This window comes from Athene noctua, chromosome Z (genome assembly GCF_965140245.1).
Source record: "Athene noctua chromosome Z, bAthNoc1.hap1.1, whole genome shotgun sequence".
Classification (NCBI taxonomy): Eukaryota; Metazoa; Chordata; class Aves; order Strigiformes; family Strigidae; genus Athene; species Athene noctua.
The window spans coordinates 40,649,336-40,665,512 of NC_134077.1; the positions used below are offsets into that span (position 1 = coordinate 40,649,336).

Genomic DNA, 16,177 nt, shown 5'->3' on the forward strand with positions numbered 1-16,177 from the left:
AATGATAACAATAACTGGTGGGAAATTTCTCCCGTACAGGTGACAATGCTTGTGCCACAAACCATTGGCATATTGTTGGAGAATTTTTCATGCCCTGCGGCAACACCTTCCAGTGGTATCTTTGTACAGGTTCTGCATGATTAACAGAAGGCACAGAGAATGCAAATTTTTCTTTGTCCTGAGAAGCTAATGGTATTGTAAAAAAACAGTCTTTCAGATCTCTAACTATGATTTCCCAATTGTGAGGGATCATGGCAGGTGAGGGCATACCTGGCTGCAGAGCCCCCATTGTGGCCATAACAGCATTAACTTGCCGCAGGTCATGTAAAAACCTCCATTTACCTGATTTCTTTTTGATTACAAATACAGGAGTGTTCCAAGGGCTCTGAGAGGGTTCAGTGTGTCCAGCAACCAACTGTTCTTGTACCAATTCTTGCAGGGCCTTTAACTTTTCAATTGGCAGGGGCCACTGATCTACCCACACAGGGTCAGTTGTTAACCAGGTTAATTCCAGTGTAGGTCGTTTAACGCCCTGCAGAACAGTGACCCCTGTTAAAAATCCGTAGTAATCTTTACCCCCCATTGTGACAAGCAATCCCTCCCCCATAAATTGAGAGGGGCAGCTGTCACATACGGTTTGACAGTTGCCTGTTGGCCCTCAGGATTGGTAACAAGAATTGGCGTGGTTGCCGTTCTAGCTCGTGTGGACCCTCCCAGCCCTAGTACCCCTGCTCCTGCATCTTCCGTTGGCCAGGTCGGTGGCCACAGGTAATCAGCAATGATAGTCACATCAGCTCCAGTATCCAGGAGCCCAGCAAGCCTTACTGTGGTCGGCGATCGGTCACGATTTGATAGTGTACACACCATGTGTGGTCGGGATGATGACAAAGTCTGTGACCAGCAGATCTGCGGAGGTCCTGTAGATCCGAAGCTGCCGTCTCCACGCAGGCGCTGTTCTGCTTTTGAAACACAACTCAAAAATGGAACAAGTTGAGCAATGCGAGTACCTTTTGGTATTGTTATTGGTGGAAAAAGAGTTGAAACCATGGCACAAATCTGTCCTGTAAAATCTGCATCAATAACTCCAACATGTACTATGAGTCCATTTAAAGTGCTACTGGATCTTCCAATTAACAATGCACTTAGTCCTTGCCCTATGGGCCCAACAGCCTCGAGTGGTACTTTAACGATCTCTTTAGTAGTTATTGTTACTGTGTCGGAGGTGGATACATCCAGCCCTGCAGAGCCTGCCGTGGCTGCCGACAGGCGTTCACAGCAGGAGCAGCTTTAAAAACAGGGAAAGCCTGCGTTTGTAGTTGAACTGAACGGGAGGAGGACAGGAGGGAAGAACCAGGAGTGATTCGCTCTACTAAGTCCCAGTTACCACTCTCAGCTGCATATTTACGAACACCCTCCCAAAACTGCTCTGGGGATCTAGGAAGGACAGTCACAGTGGCTGGAGGAAGTGTCCATGGCGAAGCTTTTTGTTCTGTCTGTTTATCAGTCAGATTCAACGCTCGCAAACTGTTAGTAAGTTCTTTAGTGCCAGATTCATCACCCTCAGAGTCTCTGTCAGACTCACTACATACTGCTGGCTCCTCCGGGGGAGCTGATGGTGTCACGTTTATCGTATCAGAATCCTGCGAGGGGGAAGCCCCTCCAGGGTCTTCCTGTATCGGCACAGGGGGAGGTGGACGAGAATGCCCCCTGCTTTTTCCTGTCAATGGTTTTCGACCCGCTACTGCAGACAGTGTGGGATCACCATAACTGAGACCAGGACCAAATGAACTAGAAGCAGGAGTGGATTCTTTCTTTCCTTCAGCATCATGTTCCTTTTTCCACTCCTTCAGCGTCTCAGTTAGCACGCGCCATGTAGTTGCTAGCTCACACGCCTCTTTCTGTCCTTTTGAAACTTCATCCCACAGCTTTTCGCCTATTCTCTGCCACACAGTCACACTAAATGCAGTGGTTACGTTAGCTTCAAAGCCTTGCGTCTTACTCCATATCAACATTTTCTTCAGGCTTTGTTCTGGGGTTTTAACCCCTTTTCTTTTTAAAAGGGCTTTCCAGGCAGACAAAATTGTCTCCTCCTCTTTAGTTAATTGCTGCCCCATATTATATCTTAATAAGTTTTCCCCGGTGGCTCACCTTGTACGAAGGTGTCAAAATGTCAGGTCCGGACCAGGCAGAATCTCCTCTGCTCTCAGCTTCACCGGTCTCCGTCTCCACTGCACCTCGCCCTGCAGCTCATAAAAAATCCCCTATGTTCCACTTGTATCATATCACGTCGGGGTCACCAATTGTCGTGGTCGAGACGGTCATGCGACAATTGACAATTAATTAAGAAGCAAAAGAAGTGGAATCGTTTATTGCTCTTTTACATCCTTTTTTTATATCTTCTACAACTACTGCAAGCTCTAACATAATTGGCTAAGCCCTTAGCAACGGTACACCCATAGCAACGGTACATGATTAGATAGCTTTCTTAAAGTTTTTACTTCTGAACATGATTCACGCAGTTCCTTATCTATGTTCAACAGTTTCACGTTTCTTGTTGCAGATGTTCACTATCCTTGCTCCTTATCTGTGGTATGCTCTCCCTCATGCAGACTTCTCACGGGTACGGGATGATCTGGCCAAGGTCAAATTCCTTCTGCTCTGCCAGGCGTTCAGCAGACCCGCTGCCTACCCCGACACCAGGTCAGGATAGACTCGTTTGTCTGACGGGTGAATTCCCTCCGCAGGTCACGCAGCTCACCCAGGGATAGCGACTGAGTGATGATCTCTGGCTCTGCCTCTTCTGCTGCGTACAAAGGTCCTGCTGCATCCTCGTCAGTCACTATGTGGACTGATTTGCTTTTTGATTTCTTCTTCTGCACGGGGGCAAATGCAATCGGTTTAGGCTGTTCTGGTTCAGTGACGGTTTGTGTGGAGATGCTTTCAGCGCCTTTGTTTTTTTCCTCCTCTGTGTCAGTCTGCATAGACATGGATGCTGTTGTCTTACGTCTGGTTTCTTTCTCCTCTGTGACAGTCTGTGTAGACATGGTGCTTGTTGCTCTGCTCTTTTTTTCCCTCTCATGCTGAGGATGCTGTGCCATCCTAAGCATGGTGTACACAGTCAGGCCATAGAGAAAAAAGAAAAAAGAACTGACAAGAAGATTGTGCCATCCTTAACATCCACAGAGAACTCAATATTTCCAAAACCTGCTGTGTCCGGCCTGAAAAGCTGGAAAAAAACACTCTTTAACCCTCCCCCCAGGGTATGGGTATGATTGTTGAGGCCCCAGATGTAGCAGCCTAAAGTAGGACATACAGACAAAGTTGAGTATATATTCTGAATTATGTTCACTGTCTTGGAGGTTATCATGCAGTAGGCATAATAGACTAATAAAGCAAATTTTATACCATACCCTGGTCTACACAGGAGCATTAAAATCAGCAGATAGTTCCCCATGTGTGGAAAAATATAGAGAGCTAGATACAAGACCCATGTAAGCATGTTGAACATCATAGCGAGTAGGTGACCTTTACAATACAAAACTGTAATTCTGACTTTTCTCAGCAGCCAGCCCCACATTGGGCACCAAAATATGTGCTAGTTTGAAAACAAACTAGTGGGAGACACCAAGTCAGAATAACAATTTAATAGGGAAATAAAAAGAAAAAAAAAGGAAAAAAATATTATAAAAGGCAGATAACACTGGGTTAAACTAACAGGGTCAGGATATAACCTGACACCCTGTTAATCAGGGTGGTGGTAGCAGTCTGGTAGAATGGTGGCTGCAGTCCCCCCAAAGCAGTGATCCTGTAGAAAGAAGATCTGCTCTTCCTCAGAAAAGTCCAGTGGTGGCCAAGTAGCTCCTGTCCTCTGGAAATCCAGTGGAAAAGAGAGTGTCTCTGGTATTCAGAATCTCAGATTATATTCAGGATGGAATGCTGGTTTTCTCCCTCTGGGTGGAGCATCTCACAATGGGATAATGAGTCATGCTGCATGGCACTGATGGGCCATTAACAGAAAGATAGTCTGGAGGCGGGGAGGGGGGGGGGAGGCAAGGAAACACTGCCCCACCTGATTACAGCAGCTCATGAGGATGGTAATGGAGTACACTGCAACCCAGGACACTGAGTCATTTAATCTAGTCCCTCCATCACTTTACTTACTTTCTTATATGATTTCTCTCAGATTTTATATCTTCTGTGCAAGGTGTTCATGCAACTTTACATGGACAGGAAGAAGTCAACTGGAAAACTTCTGCATGTGTTTGTGGCATTAGATTAGATTAGGCATCTGAGATTTCAGATCGTCTTTTCCTGCAAACTGTGCAAGTGGGTCACTTGATGCAGTGAACAGTGAGTGTCAGGAGATATGAGCAGGCTTTTCAGCCTTCCTGAGAGAATCTGCAGAGAAACTACTTAGAGCTCAAGCTCTGTGTTGACAAGAATTATGGCTTAACTGGTCTGACCAACATGCCTTCAACATCAACTCTGTGTGCTTAGTGTGTTTTTGTTGCCAGAGAATCTTCCTCTAGTCTGAAAATGGCTGACTCTCACACCTCAGGACATGTGAATTAGATCTGGAAAAGAGAGTTTTTTTACTTGCCCTAGTCTTGCATCCTCCCGTAATTCCTGCCTTGCATTGACAGTCCTGCAATGCCTGTGCTTGTGGGGTTCTGTGCTTAGGAAGGAGCTGCTCCCCATCCCATCTGTCCCTGCTCAACTCTGAGTGCTGTTACAGTGTGCAGTAGCTCTTTTGGTGCTGTCTGTGGGTACTAATGTTGTGTACTTGACATGTGTGCACAAGGAGGAATCATTCACACGGAGAAAACATGCTGATGAGCTGCCTTTACTGTAAAGTTATCAGTGCTGCATCTTGTTTTTTCCTCCAGGACACATTTACACTTAAGTTTCTAGCCTTTCTCGCTTGCAGAGTAGCATTCATTACATTGCTCATTTTTCAGGGAGATAGGAAGCCATTTGAAAAATTAACATTTGGGAGATGTGACCTTGTACATATTCTTCTTGCAGTGAAAAATGGGTTGGTATTGCAATTTGTATGGTCTTAAACATGTGTTTTCCCTATTGGTCACAATAAGATACATACTGTTTGGATGTTCCTGCACTGCATAGAAAAGGTGTCTTTTTCCTATCCATCTTTCTCTACATAGAATTGTTCTTCCCATGACTTGTGCCGCTTCTGCATGATTAATTCCCTTTTAAATTATGTGATGCCTTTCTTGCATATCTTTTTGGTGTTTTGATTTCCCCTACTGTTTGTCATATCACTTGAATTATCTTCATATATGTTTCTTCCTATTCTGCCTTGCATACAACGTGTCTTTCCTTCAGCTACCTATGTATGCCATAGGCAGAAGGTCCCATGCTTCCTTCAAGCTGAGAATTCTTCTTCCTTCCCATCTTGTCAGACTCTTCCATCATTTGGTTCTCTGCTTTTTAATTTCCCTTCTCTGTCTTGCTACCTTTGTTCTTGGTATCAGACCCTTTTCACTGAACTTCCTTTTTGCCCACTCTTTTTTAATTTGTAACATTTACTGAGCTTGTTATAGTGAGAATGTCTCTAAGAGTGTATTACAAATTTCATCTGCGTCTTTTTCTGTTATTTCCATCTCTGTTTTAAAACTTGACTGTTACATCATCTGTATGATTGCTAAAAATTTGAGGAAGCTTCCGCATGTGGAACGAAGATATATTTTAAAAAGACATTTAAAGGAATGAAGTTGTATGTTTAGTGCTGGGGATCAAATGCGAGTTCTGGTGTTGAAAGAGGAGGTCAGGTTTAATTAGAGTTTATCAAGAAGATATAAGAACATACAGAGCATGTAAATTGATAGTTTTGCTGATTGACGTTATCTCTAAGATAATTGCTCATTTGTGTTTATACTGCAAACAATATTCTTTTGTTTTGTCCCCCAACTTTATGCCCTGATAATTTGATACTGTGTAATTCCACTTTTGTTATATGACATCTAAACATGCAGTCTGTTAGTGGGTTCAGAAGTGGTTCCTTTGGGTTTTGTAATTTGTCAAGATAATTTGCACATGTGAATTACATTAAAGTCCTTATTTTTGTAACTGTACAAATAAAGAAATTAGACACAGGAGTTTCTGTTAAATAATATGCTACCTCAAAAGCATTTCTTGTATCAGTGAGTCCTCTTGTAATGGTACCCATTTTTATATGCAAAGCTTCTTTTAATTGACATGTTTTTATGATTTATTTCATGGTTTTTGTCCCTGATCTCACAAGTGCTCTAGCACATGTTGAATTCTTACATTTTAGCTTACTTAGCCTGGATTACGTATTCTGTTAGGTAGTGTGGGCTCCCAATGCAGTAAGTACAGGCTAGTGAGTTGATTCTTGTGTGGCTAAAGAAAGAAGTTTGAAAATTGAAGAGGATCATGTTGTATAGGAGTATATTGCACTGGTGAGATCATTACAACAATAGGCTCGCTTCTGAAAATAAACAAACAAATCCCTCTCAGAAAAAAAGTGGCACGAATTCTTCTGTATAACTACAGGTCTTAGAAACAATCTGTGCTGAATGGAGAGTCTTTTTAGTTTATCCGTGAGAAGATTAAATGTGTACTTCATAATTTTCTATAAATACCTACATGAGCAAGCGATCTCAGAAGCAGGCCTTCTCATCTAGCATGTACATTCCTAATACGACAATAATAGTGGCTGACACACATTAAAGCTCGAAATAAACTCTGTGTGTTTTGGGCTTGTTTTTGTTGCTTTGTTTTGGTTTGTTTTGCTTTTTAAATAAAGATAACTGATTTCTGAACCAGTTTATCTACAGCCACAGATTTTCTTAAATAGGATGTCACCTCATTATGAAGATGAAACTCTAGTAAAGACCAGAAATTTATGAATTTGCTGAAGGTGTTCAATAGTGGCGTACTATTCATATGCAGTGGTCAGACTAGATGATTATATTGATTTCTGTCTTCAGGCTTAAAAAATTTACTCCTCTTTAAATCTAGGAGTTAAATTTTTAGTGGCAGTTAAATCATTGTTTGGTTTGAAATGATCTTGTCTAAAACTAAGGTTATTGTTTTTTAAATGTTTGTGGTTTCTAGATACAAACTTATCTATGAAGTTTCAGAAGGCACATTAACTGTCATCCCTGCCTCCAGACCTTTACTAGTCTGCACTACAGTGATTTTCAACATTTCTCTTTATTCTTCATGTAATTTGTTAGTGAAGAACTATACAGAAAAGTACTTCTAGGCATAGAGCATGCCTTTCCAGGACTAATATTAAAGAAAAATTGCACTGGAAGTAATTTAAGAGACACCATATTTTCTTACTTCAGAAGACTGAGCAGACAGTAAATTTTGGCAGTGTGTAAGATGGGCATGGTTTTGCTTTGAACTAACTGAAACCTTAGGTTTTCTTCCCTTTTTAAAATAGTCTCATTTGATTTGTATGTATATGTGTGAGGGGTTTTTCATTCTGTTGTTTTAAAATAATGAGTATATCCAGTTACCTAGTTTTGAAGAGGATTCTGAGAACAAATAAATGTTTAACATTTACAGTACAAGTGTTCTTAGTAGGATATGCTGAGCTGTGTGTCAGATCTAGCCCTAAGTTCTCTTGAATTAATGTTAATCTTTATGTTGATTTTAGATTATACTGGGGGTTTAAGTGTGAACTGAATTACATTGATGGCTTCTCCAACAATGCAGTTGTCTGGTAATACAGCATAATAAAAGTCTAACAAATAATTTTTTGGGTATATAGGCTTAAAATGTACCATGTCTCCTTAAGTTTTGTTACACTATGGTTGTGCCATCTATCCCATTGAAACATAACCAAAATATAAAGATGTTCTGCAAGTTTGCTTGTAAACTTTCCCTAGTGTGTGGTAATTATTTGATTTTAACATCAATTCCTTGCATGTCTTAGTACTCTTTTGTGTGCATTAATAACAGTGTTTTCCTTCCACCTGCAGAAAGCCACTACTCCTGTGACAAATGGAATTGTTCAAGATGAGTTTTTTGTGAGTTTGAAGATGAGCACCTACCTAGTAGCCTTTGTTGTTGCAGACTTGAAAAACATCAGTAGGGAAACTAATGGGAGTCTGGTATGTTTGTTCCACTTTAAGTTCTCCCTCACCCCTCCCAAGCCAACCAGACAAACAAAACAAAGCAAAACAAATCCCCAAACCAACATGCAAACTCTGTCTCTTTTAAATGTATTTATTTTCTTGGTTTTATTACGCTCATCATAGTGAGGGAACAAAAGCTATATGCTGTAGGTCGGACTGACTTCAGGGCTTATACCATATTGAGAATACTTTTACAGCAAGGGATTCAGCATCAAGTCTTGTTAACAGTGGAAATTTACAAAATCTAAAATTCCTAAGAACTTTCAGAGCTGGAAACTTTAACCTTTCAGGTTTAATGCTTCATTTGCGAAGCAGTAATGTCATGCAAACCAAGAGTTGTTCTGATGATGTATAAAAACATTACAGATCCCAAGACAGTCTATTGAAATACTATTTCAAGCAGTGCTGCAAATATGTTCTATACCTGCAAATATAACGTACCTAAAAAAAACCCCATGCCCTGAGTAAAGCAAATTTGGACTAACTTGAAGTAAGTCTAAATTTAGTCACTTATATACAATTTCATTGTGGGGTTTTTGTTTTTCCAAAGGTCACAAGAATCAAACAGTTGGTCATGTTTGATCTTTGTCATTTGCAGGGATATGACCTGCAGGGTCAGTGAGCAGTTCCAAGTGTGCAATTAAAGTAACTGAAGAAAAATATTAGGACATTCTCCTTAATTGTATTTTAAGAGACGCAGGAGTTTCATGTGAACAATGATTATCATGACTATGCCGCTTTGTGGTGAAATGTCAGAAGTACCAGTACCTGTCTAGAAAGAGGTGGAGAGAATAGTGGTAGTAGCACTGCAGAAGGAGAAGCAGCCCTCTCGTTAATCCAGTGTACCCAAGTAAAGATACTGGTCAATAGGCTTTGATTCTGACTTGGACAAGGATTCCTAATTATAGCTGAATAGGACAGACTGTTAGGTGTAACCTGAAAAGTTAAATCTTTTTTTTTTTTTTTTTTAGTCCTTGTGGCTACTATTCAGACCTGTATTTGAACCTGTGTTCTGTTAAAATCATGTGGCCACTTCTTTACCTGGCAGAAAACTGATCAGTGTACTAAATGTTTGGTGTCTGCAAAGAGCCAAAACAACTATCTATGTGGTGTGCTTTCCTTATTTCATAATAGTGAGACTGACTTGTATGGACTGTCAGTACTTCAAAAATATTTTATGGCAGAGGCCTGTAGGAGAGGAAAAAAAAGACTGAGTGATATATTCTAACTAAGGAAAGTGGTTCTTAACTGTGCTTCTCCTTCATTGTGACCACTAAACAAGATCTAGCCAAGCTAGGGAAGTCCAGCAGACTTCCAGAAGGCACCAAACACAAGGGATCTAACCATGTATAAGAGTACTTGCCAGCTTAAAGGGAGAAAGCATAAGAACGGTCATACCAAGTAAGGCCAGAGTCTAGCTTATGGGTTGTCTAGTAGGCCAATGGAGAGTGTAAGAAGGAAGCATATGATGATGTTTTCCATGAAATACGCTCTCAAAATGCTTCCAGCAGTTTGTAGCTGGAAGATTAAAAGAATTTGAGCCAACCAGTTTACACATGATAAGTTTATTGTCCTGAATATTATAAAGCTTAGAGTTGAAGAAAAGGTACTTTGTGTTCATAATGCAATGACATTTTTATCAACTCCAGAAGATTCTGGGGGATCTTTATGTTTTGGTTTTGAGCTTAAAATTGGCAGCAAATAATACTCTTCTATTCCAGGAACACTAGATTAGACCCTTACTGGTATGTGCTTGATGCAAACTCAAAGGGTCACCCTATCCATCTATTGGAAATGTCATTTTTTTACTGATTTGTAGCATTAGTTAAGAGGGACCTTTTTTTTTTTTTTTTTTTTTTTTTTTAATAGAACAAGAAAATTAGTCTCAACATATTTTGTGTTTGTGTATGAAGGGGTGTCCCAAACTGGATCAACCTGCTCAAATTTATTTTCTTGATATAGCTGCTTCAACATGAGTAGAGGGAGACTGTAACCTCTAAATTTTTATGAATGCTTCTTATATCATGTCTAATGTGGCCCTACCTTAGATAGGGGAATGGATAAACTTTGTGCCAGTTATTATTTCTTGGGATAATTTCTTGCAGATGATACTAGTATTAGCATACTGATAGTCTAAATTTATAGATTAATTGAGGTATGCAGGGAGGGTCACTTAATAACTCATGAGGGATTAGAAAAGAAAATTAATCAATTTCTGTTCATGTCGACCCTTCCTGAACACCTTCCTTAAAGGTGTGAACCTTGAGTTATTCTTGTATACACATTGTTCAATTGGATAGTCTCTCCATATTTTGATTAGTGAATAAGCTCTAGCAAACCAAATAACTGTTTATTGACAGCTTCGTAACTGGTGTTTTTAGCTTGTGTGTGTACTCTCAAAACCATGTTCTACCTGTTTCAGGAACTTCTGCCAGCTTCTCTTTTACTTCTAAAGCTTTTGTGGCTATACATTTCCAAATGTTTTCCCTTCTCTGTTTGGGCTAGGTATCTATCTATGCCATACCACAGCATTTAAATCAAGTTGGATATGCCCTAAACACAGCAGTGAAACTTCTGGAATTTTATCAAAAATACTTTCTAATAAACTACCCTCTTGAAAAATTAGGTAAGTTCTTTTGAACTTTTTTAAAACAGAAGAAGCAGCCCTAATCAATTCTGAGAAATGTAGGGGAACTTTTGTTCTGAAAAGGTGTTCTTAAAAAGAAAAAAACATCATCAAACATCTGTGAAATAAGGTTGCCCCAAAATTATTTTTAAAATTCATTATATGTTTGACTGAATCCAAGTATTAAGTGATTCCCAAGAGAGGAAATTTTTATGACCTTTTGACAGTGGATTGTTTATATTTGTAGATAACATTCAAAAAAGTAATTCAGTGTACATTTAACGTCACGTGCCTAGGTAGGGAGATACACAGTTCTCAGTTTGTGAACCATGTTCACCAGTCCAAAATCTGTGGCCATACTTTACATGTATTAATTTGACTGTAAAGGTAATGAAATGCAGTCTTCTAAGACATTACTTTCAGTAGGGGCAGCCACATTTCCTTGTTAATTGTGTGCATGCAAGATCTGTAGGCAGTGTCTGTGCTTTAAGTTGTTTAAGAGAGAAACATGACTATAAATGTGTGGGACTTCTATGCTTGAGATGTGAGCACATGTCCACACCACAGGATTTAACTATGAGGCTTTTAGGAGTTATGTAGTAGAATAGGTAGACCTGGAATACAGAATTACTCTAAGTAGCTGTTTTCAAAAGCTTCTTTCAAATCTCTTCCAGATCTGGTAGCAATTCCTGATTTTCAGTCTGGTGCAATGGAAAACTGGGGCTTGATCACCTTCCGAGAAACAGCACTCTTGTTTGACAGTAATACTTCTTCAGCAAGAGATAAAAAGTTAATAACTGCAGTGATAGCACATGAGCTTGCCCATCAGGTACTAGATTCGGGAGGTCTTTGTTTAAATGTGGTGGGTTCTTTTTTTTAAAAAAATAAATGTAATTCTATCCTTCACCTCTGCCCTCACTGTGACTGGGCTGTACAATGTATTCAGAATACCTGCAGGTGTATTTTCTCCAATATAACAGGCAGAGTGCAAACTCTCACTTAAGAAGTTCGTGCAAAAGCACTACCATGGTTTTGACTGAACTTGATTTTGCCATAAGCTAAAGCTGAGGATGGATAGCATGTTATTGCACTAATTTGGTTTTATTTCTGAAAAAGAATAACATTTTTGATCTTGCATAGTGGTTTGGCAATCTAGTAACTATGGAATGGTGGAACGATCTCTGGCTGAATGAGGGATTTGCCACTTTTATGGAGTATGTTGCCATGGAGGAGATTTTTCCAGAATTACATTCAGTAAGTACTTTATGTAGCTACACTTTCTGTACCTTCACTAAGATCCATCTTTTAATGCTACCCATAAAAGACTGATACTTATAAACTTATACTGAAATTTGCTTTGGGCACCATTGAGATTAGACTATATCTCTTCTGCTTTGGCATTTTAATTATATTTGATGTAGTTTTGGGGGGCTTTGGGGAGGGTACATTTTTTTGGGGGGGTTTAAATTTTTTTTATTTTGGTAGTTGTCCTGGTTCAACTAGGATAGGGATGAGTTTCCCTAGCAGAGAGAGAGGGGGAAGGGATCTCCAGCCAGGTTATTCATACCATGCTGACGTCAGGTCCCTTGGCAGAACCTCTTTTTACTTTCTCTTTCGGTTTTCGGGTTGCGGCACACACACGTGGCGGGTTTGTTCCCTGACCATTTTGCGGTATTTCTCTGTATATCGTTTGTCATGTTCACTGTTATTGCTGTTTATTGTTGTTATCATTGCTACTGTTGTTGTTCAGATTGTTTTATCACATGGTTGTATTAAATTTTTTCTTATTTTAGCCCGGATCTGTGCCTAACTTCCAGCCCGACTGGCTGAGGGTGGGGGAGGGGCAACAGCAATGTGCTCTCCGGTCCCGCCAGGCTTAAACCAGCACAGCCATTATTGGCGCACCAACATGGGGCTTGAAGGGCTGAAATAAGAACAAAAAGGGACAGACCCTGACCAAAGTGTGATAGAGAAATTGTTGGGTGTAATTTTTCTGTCTGTATTTGTTTGATAAGAAAATGTTTGCAATGCTGGCCCAAGTGCTTGTGTGGTGGGGCTGGATTAATCCTTATATGTATTGCATAATCCCAGTGGTGGCGTTTGTTATCGGTGGAAAATGTATAAAGGGTCTTATGTTGTTATACGGGCTATTGAATTCTTATGCTGCCTTTGTATCACTGTGTGTGTGGGCGGGCTGGTACCTGTTAGCCGTTTGGGCTCTTGTTAGGGGTCTCACCCCCTCTATGGGTGAGCCAGGGGAAGAGATCTGCCATTTTTTGGGAGTTTCAATTATCGTTGGAGCCTGCAGACCAGTGTGATTGTGGCACAGTGCTTTCTGAATGTCTGCCTGATTTAGGTTTTTGCCATATGGTATTTCTCTAACAGTAGCAGTGCCCAGAAACCTGCCCCGAGGTCAGATAATAGTGAGTGGCAAGGGGTGTGGGAAAAGATGGGCAAAGGCCTGACTCTGTGGGCACCTCCAATGCTTTGGAATTTCACTCCTGAGCAAGTGCAGAGCCCTGATGAGCTGATGGAGTGCTTAGAAAGGGTGTGTTACCAAGCTGGCAAAACCCAGGAGACACAAATCGCTGCAATGTGTTGGGGACTTGCCCATGCATACCGTGTCCTGTTTAATACCACCCACTGACCTCAAGGGGGAGAAAAGGCTATAGAAGCTGAAACAATATCTGAAACGGGGGGACAGGCAGAGCCAGTCTCAGTTGCCTCCACCAGCACAGCGACTGAGCCAGAGAGCCAGCCAGTGCCAATGTCAGTCGCCCCGATAACGAAAACAAAATATACCAGAAAGTCAGTTCGCAGAGTGAGAGATGGGGATGAGCCAGGCCCATCAGGGGAACAGGAGGAAGGGCCAGAGGTGATCATCCGATCTCTGTCCCCGAATGAGCTGCGAGATACGTGGAGAGATTTCAGCCACCTGGGAGGCGAGCAGATTTGCACCTGGCTGCTCCAGTGCTGGGAAAATGGAGCTAGTGCTTTCGAGATGGAGGGAAGCCAAGCAGCTGGGATCTTTGGCCAAGGAGGCTGACACTGATAGGGAAACAGGGAAACAGACTCAAACCCTCAGCCTTTGGAAGCGACTCCTGTTCAGTATAAGGGAGAGGCACCACTGCAAGGATGATATCCTATGACAGCTAGGCAAATGGACCAGCATTGAGAAAGGCATGGAGAACCTCGGGGAACTGGCTGTGTTTGAGATGATCTATGGTGATCTGAATAATGAGCAGTCACCATGGACCCAGATCAGGTCCCTTGCACACACCTGATGTGGCGAAAGTTCCTGAAGAGCGCACCAGAAGCACACTCGAAAGCACTGGCAATAGCGTCCTGGTGGACAGACACCCACACTCTAACAGTGGGTGGAGTGATTGGCAAGCTCCAACAATATGAGGGAAATCTCCCTTCATCTCAGCATTCCTGGGTTTCAGCTGTGGAGGAACTGTCTCAGAGGGTCCAAAAAATGGAAAAGGACATGTCTCATGTTCCACCTGCACGGGCTAATGTCTCAGCCATTAGAAGTAAACGTTTCCCCACCCAAGAGAAAGGCAGCAGAAGGTACACACCACGAGGCACCCTGTGGTTTTTCCTCTGCGACCATGGAGAAAACATGAAGAGGTGGGATGGACAGCCCAATGCCGCCCTAGCTGCATGAGTAGAGCAGCTGGAAGGGAAGACCATCATGGAAGAGGAGTCCTCCAAGATAAGCGCAGCTCCAGTGTCCAGTCAGAAATCCCCCAGGCAGAACAGAATGGTGAACGTTATGTCTGACCCTCTTGAGGGAACCAGTAAATCATTCTTAGAAGTGAGTGATGATGAGCAGGATTAGAGGGGCCCTGCCTCCAGCCAGGTGGAGGAAAGGGATAATTGGATTTACTGGACAGTGTGGATCCGATGGCCTGGCACATCAGACGCACAAGAGTATAAGGCTTTGGTGGACACTGGCGCACAGTGCACCCTGATGCCGTTGAGCTACAGTGGGGTTGACTCCATCTGCATCTCCGGAGTGACAGGGGAATCCCAACAGCTGACCTATTGGAAGCTGAAGTGAGCCTGACGGGCATAGACTGCCTCAGGAGAGGGTACTTCAAAGACCCAAAAGGGTACCGGTGGGCTTTTGGTGTGGCTGCCCTGGAGGAGGTTGAACAGTTGTCCACCTTACCCGGCCTCTCAGAGGATCCCTCAGTGGTGGGGCGGCTTAAGGTTGAGGAACAGCAAGTGCTGACTGCTACCAGGATTGTGCACCAGCGGCAGTAACGCACCAACCAAGATTCCCTGGTCCCCATCCATCAGCTGATCCGTCAACTAGAAAGCCAGAAGGTGATCAGCAAAACTCACTCACCCTTCAGCAGCCCTATATGGCCAGTGAGAAAGCCCAATGGCGAGTGCAGGCTAACTGTGGACTACCGTGGCCTGAATGAAGGTACGCCAGCAATGAGTGCTGCAGTGCCGGACATGTAAGAGCTGCAGTATGAACTGGAGTCGAAGGCAGCCAAGTGGTACACCACCATTGACATTGCTAATGCTTTCTTCTCCATTCCGATAGCGCTGGAGTGCAGGCCACAGTTTGCGTTCCCTTGGAGAGGCATCCAGTACACCTGGAATCGATTGCCCCAGGGGTAGAACCACAGCTCCACCATTTTCCATGGACTGGTCCATACTGCACTGGAGAAAGGTGGGGCTCCAGAACACCTGCAGTTCATTGACAATGTCATTGTATGGAAGGACATAGCCAAGGAGGTCTTTGAGAAAGGGAAGAAGATAATTTAAATCCTCCTGAAGGCCAGCTTTTCCATTAAGCAAAAGGAAGTTAAGGGGCCTGCAAGGGAAATTCAATTCCTAGGAATAAAATGGCAAGATGGGCGTCGCCACATCCCAATGGAGGTGATGAACAAGATAACAGCCATGGCCCCACCAACCTCTAAAAAGGAGACTCAGTCTTTCCTGGGCTCTGTGGGGTTCCGGAGGATGCACATCCCAAACTACAGCCTGATTGTGAGCCCTCTCTACCATGTAACCCGTAAGAAGAACGATTTTGAATGGGGCCCTGAGCAACAACAGTCCTTCGAACAGATTAAACGGGAGATTGCCCAAGCAGTAGCCCTCGGGCCAGTCTGGGGAGGGCAGGAGATTAAGAACATACTCTACACTGCAGCCGGGGAGAATGGCCCTATCTGGAGCCTCTGGCAGAGGGCACCTGGGGAAACCCGAGGCTGACCTCTAGGCTTTTGGAGCTGTGGATACAAAGGTTCTGAAGCTAATTATACACCAACTGAGAAGGAGATACTGGCAGCGTACAACGGAGTTTGGGCTGCCTCAGAAGTGGTCAGCACTGAAACACAGCTCCTCCTGGCACCCCGACTGCCAGTGCTGGGGTGGATGTTCAAAGGAAAGGCTTCCTCCA

The 16,177-nt window shown here is 42.6% G+C and overlaps 1 protein-coding gene across 3 annotated transcripts in view; it reads left to right on the forward strand.

The window, feature by feature from the left end:
* LNPEP (leucyl and cystinyl aminopeptidase) overlaps window positions 1-16,177 on the forward strand; it is a 101,171-nt gene that overhangs the window by 54,080 nt on the left and 30,914 nt on the right. For all 3 annotated transcript variants that reach the window (XM_074932990.1, XM_074932989.1, XM_074932992.1), the window contains 4 exons: window positions 7,977-8,108; window positions 10,638-10,758; window positions 11,433-11,587; window positions 11,899-12,012. In XM_074932990.1, coding sequence (XP_074789091.1) covers window positions 7,977-8,108; window positions 10,638-10,758; window positions 11,433-11,587; window positions 11,899-12,012 — 522 coding nt within the window. The remainder of the gene's footprint in view (window positions 1-7,976; window positions 8,109-10,637; window positions 10,759-11,432; window positions 11,588-11,898; window positions 12,013-16,177) is intronic.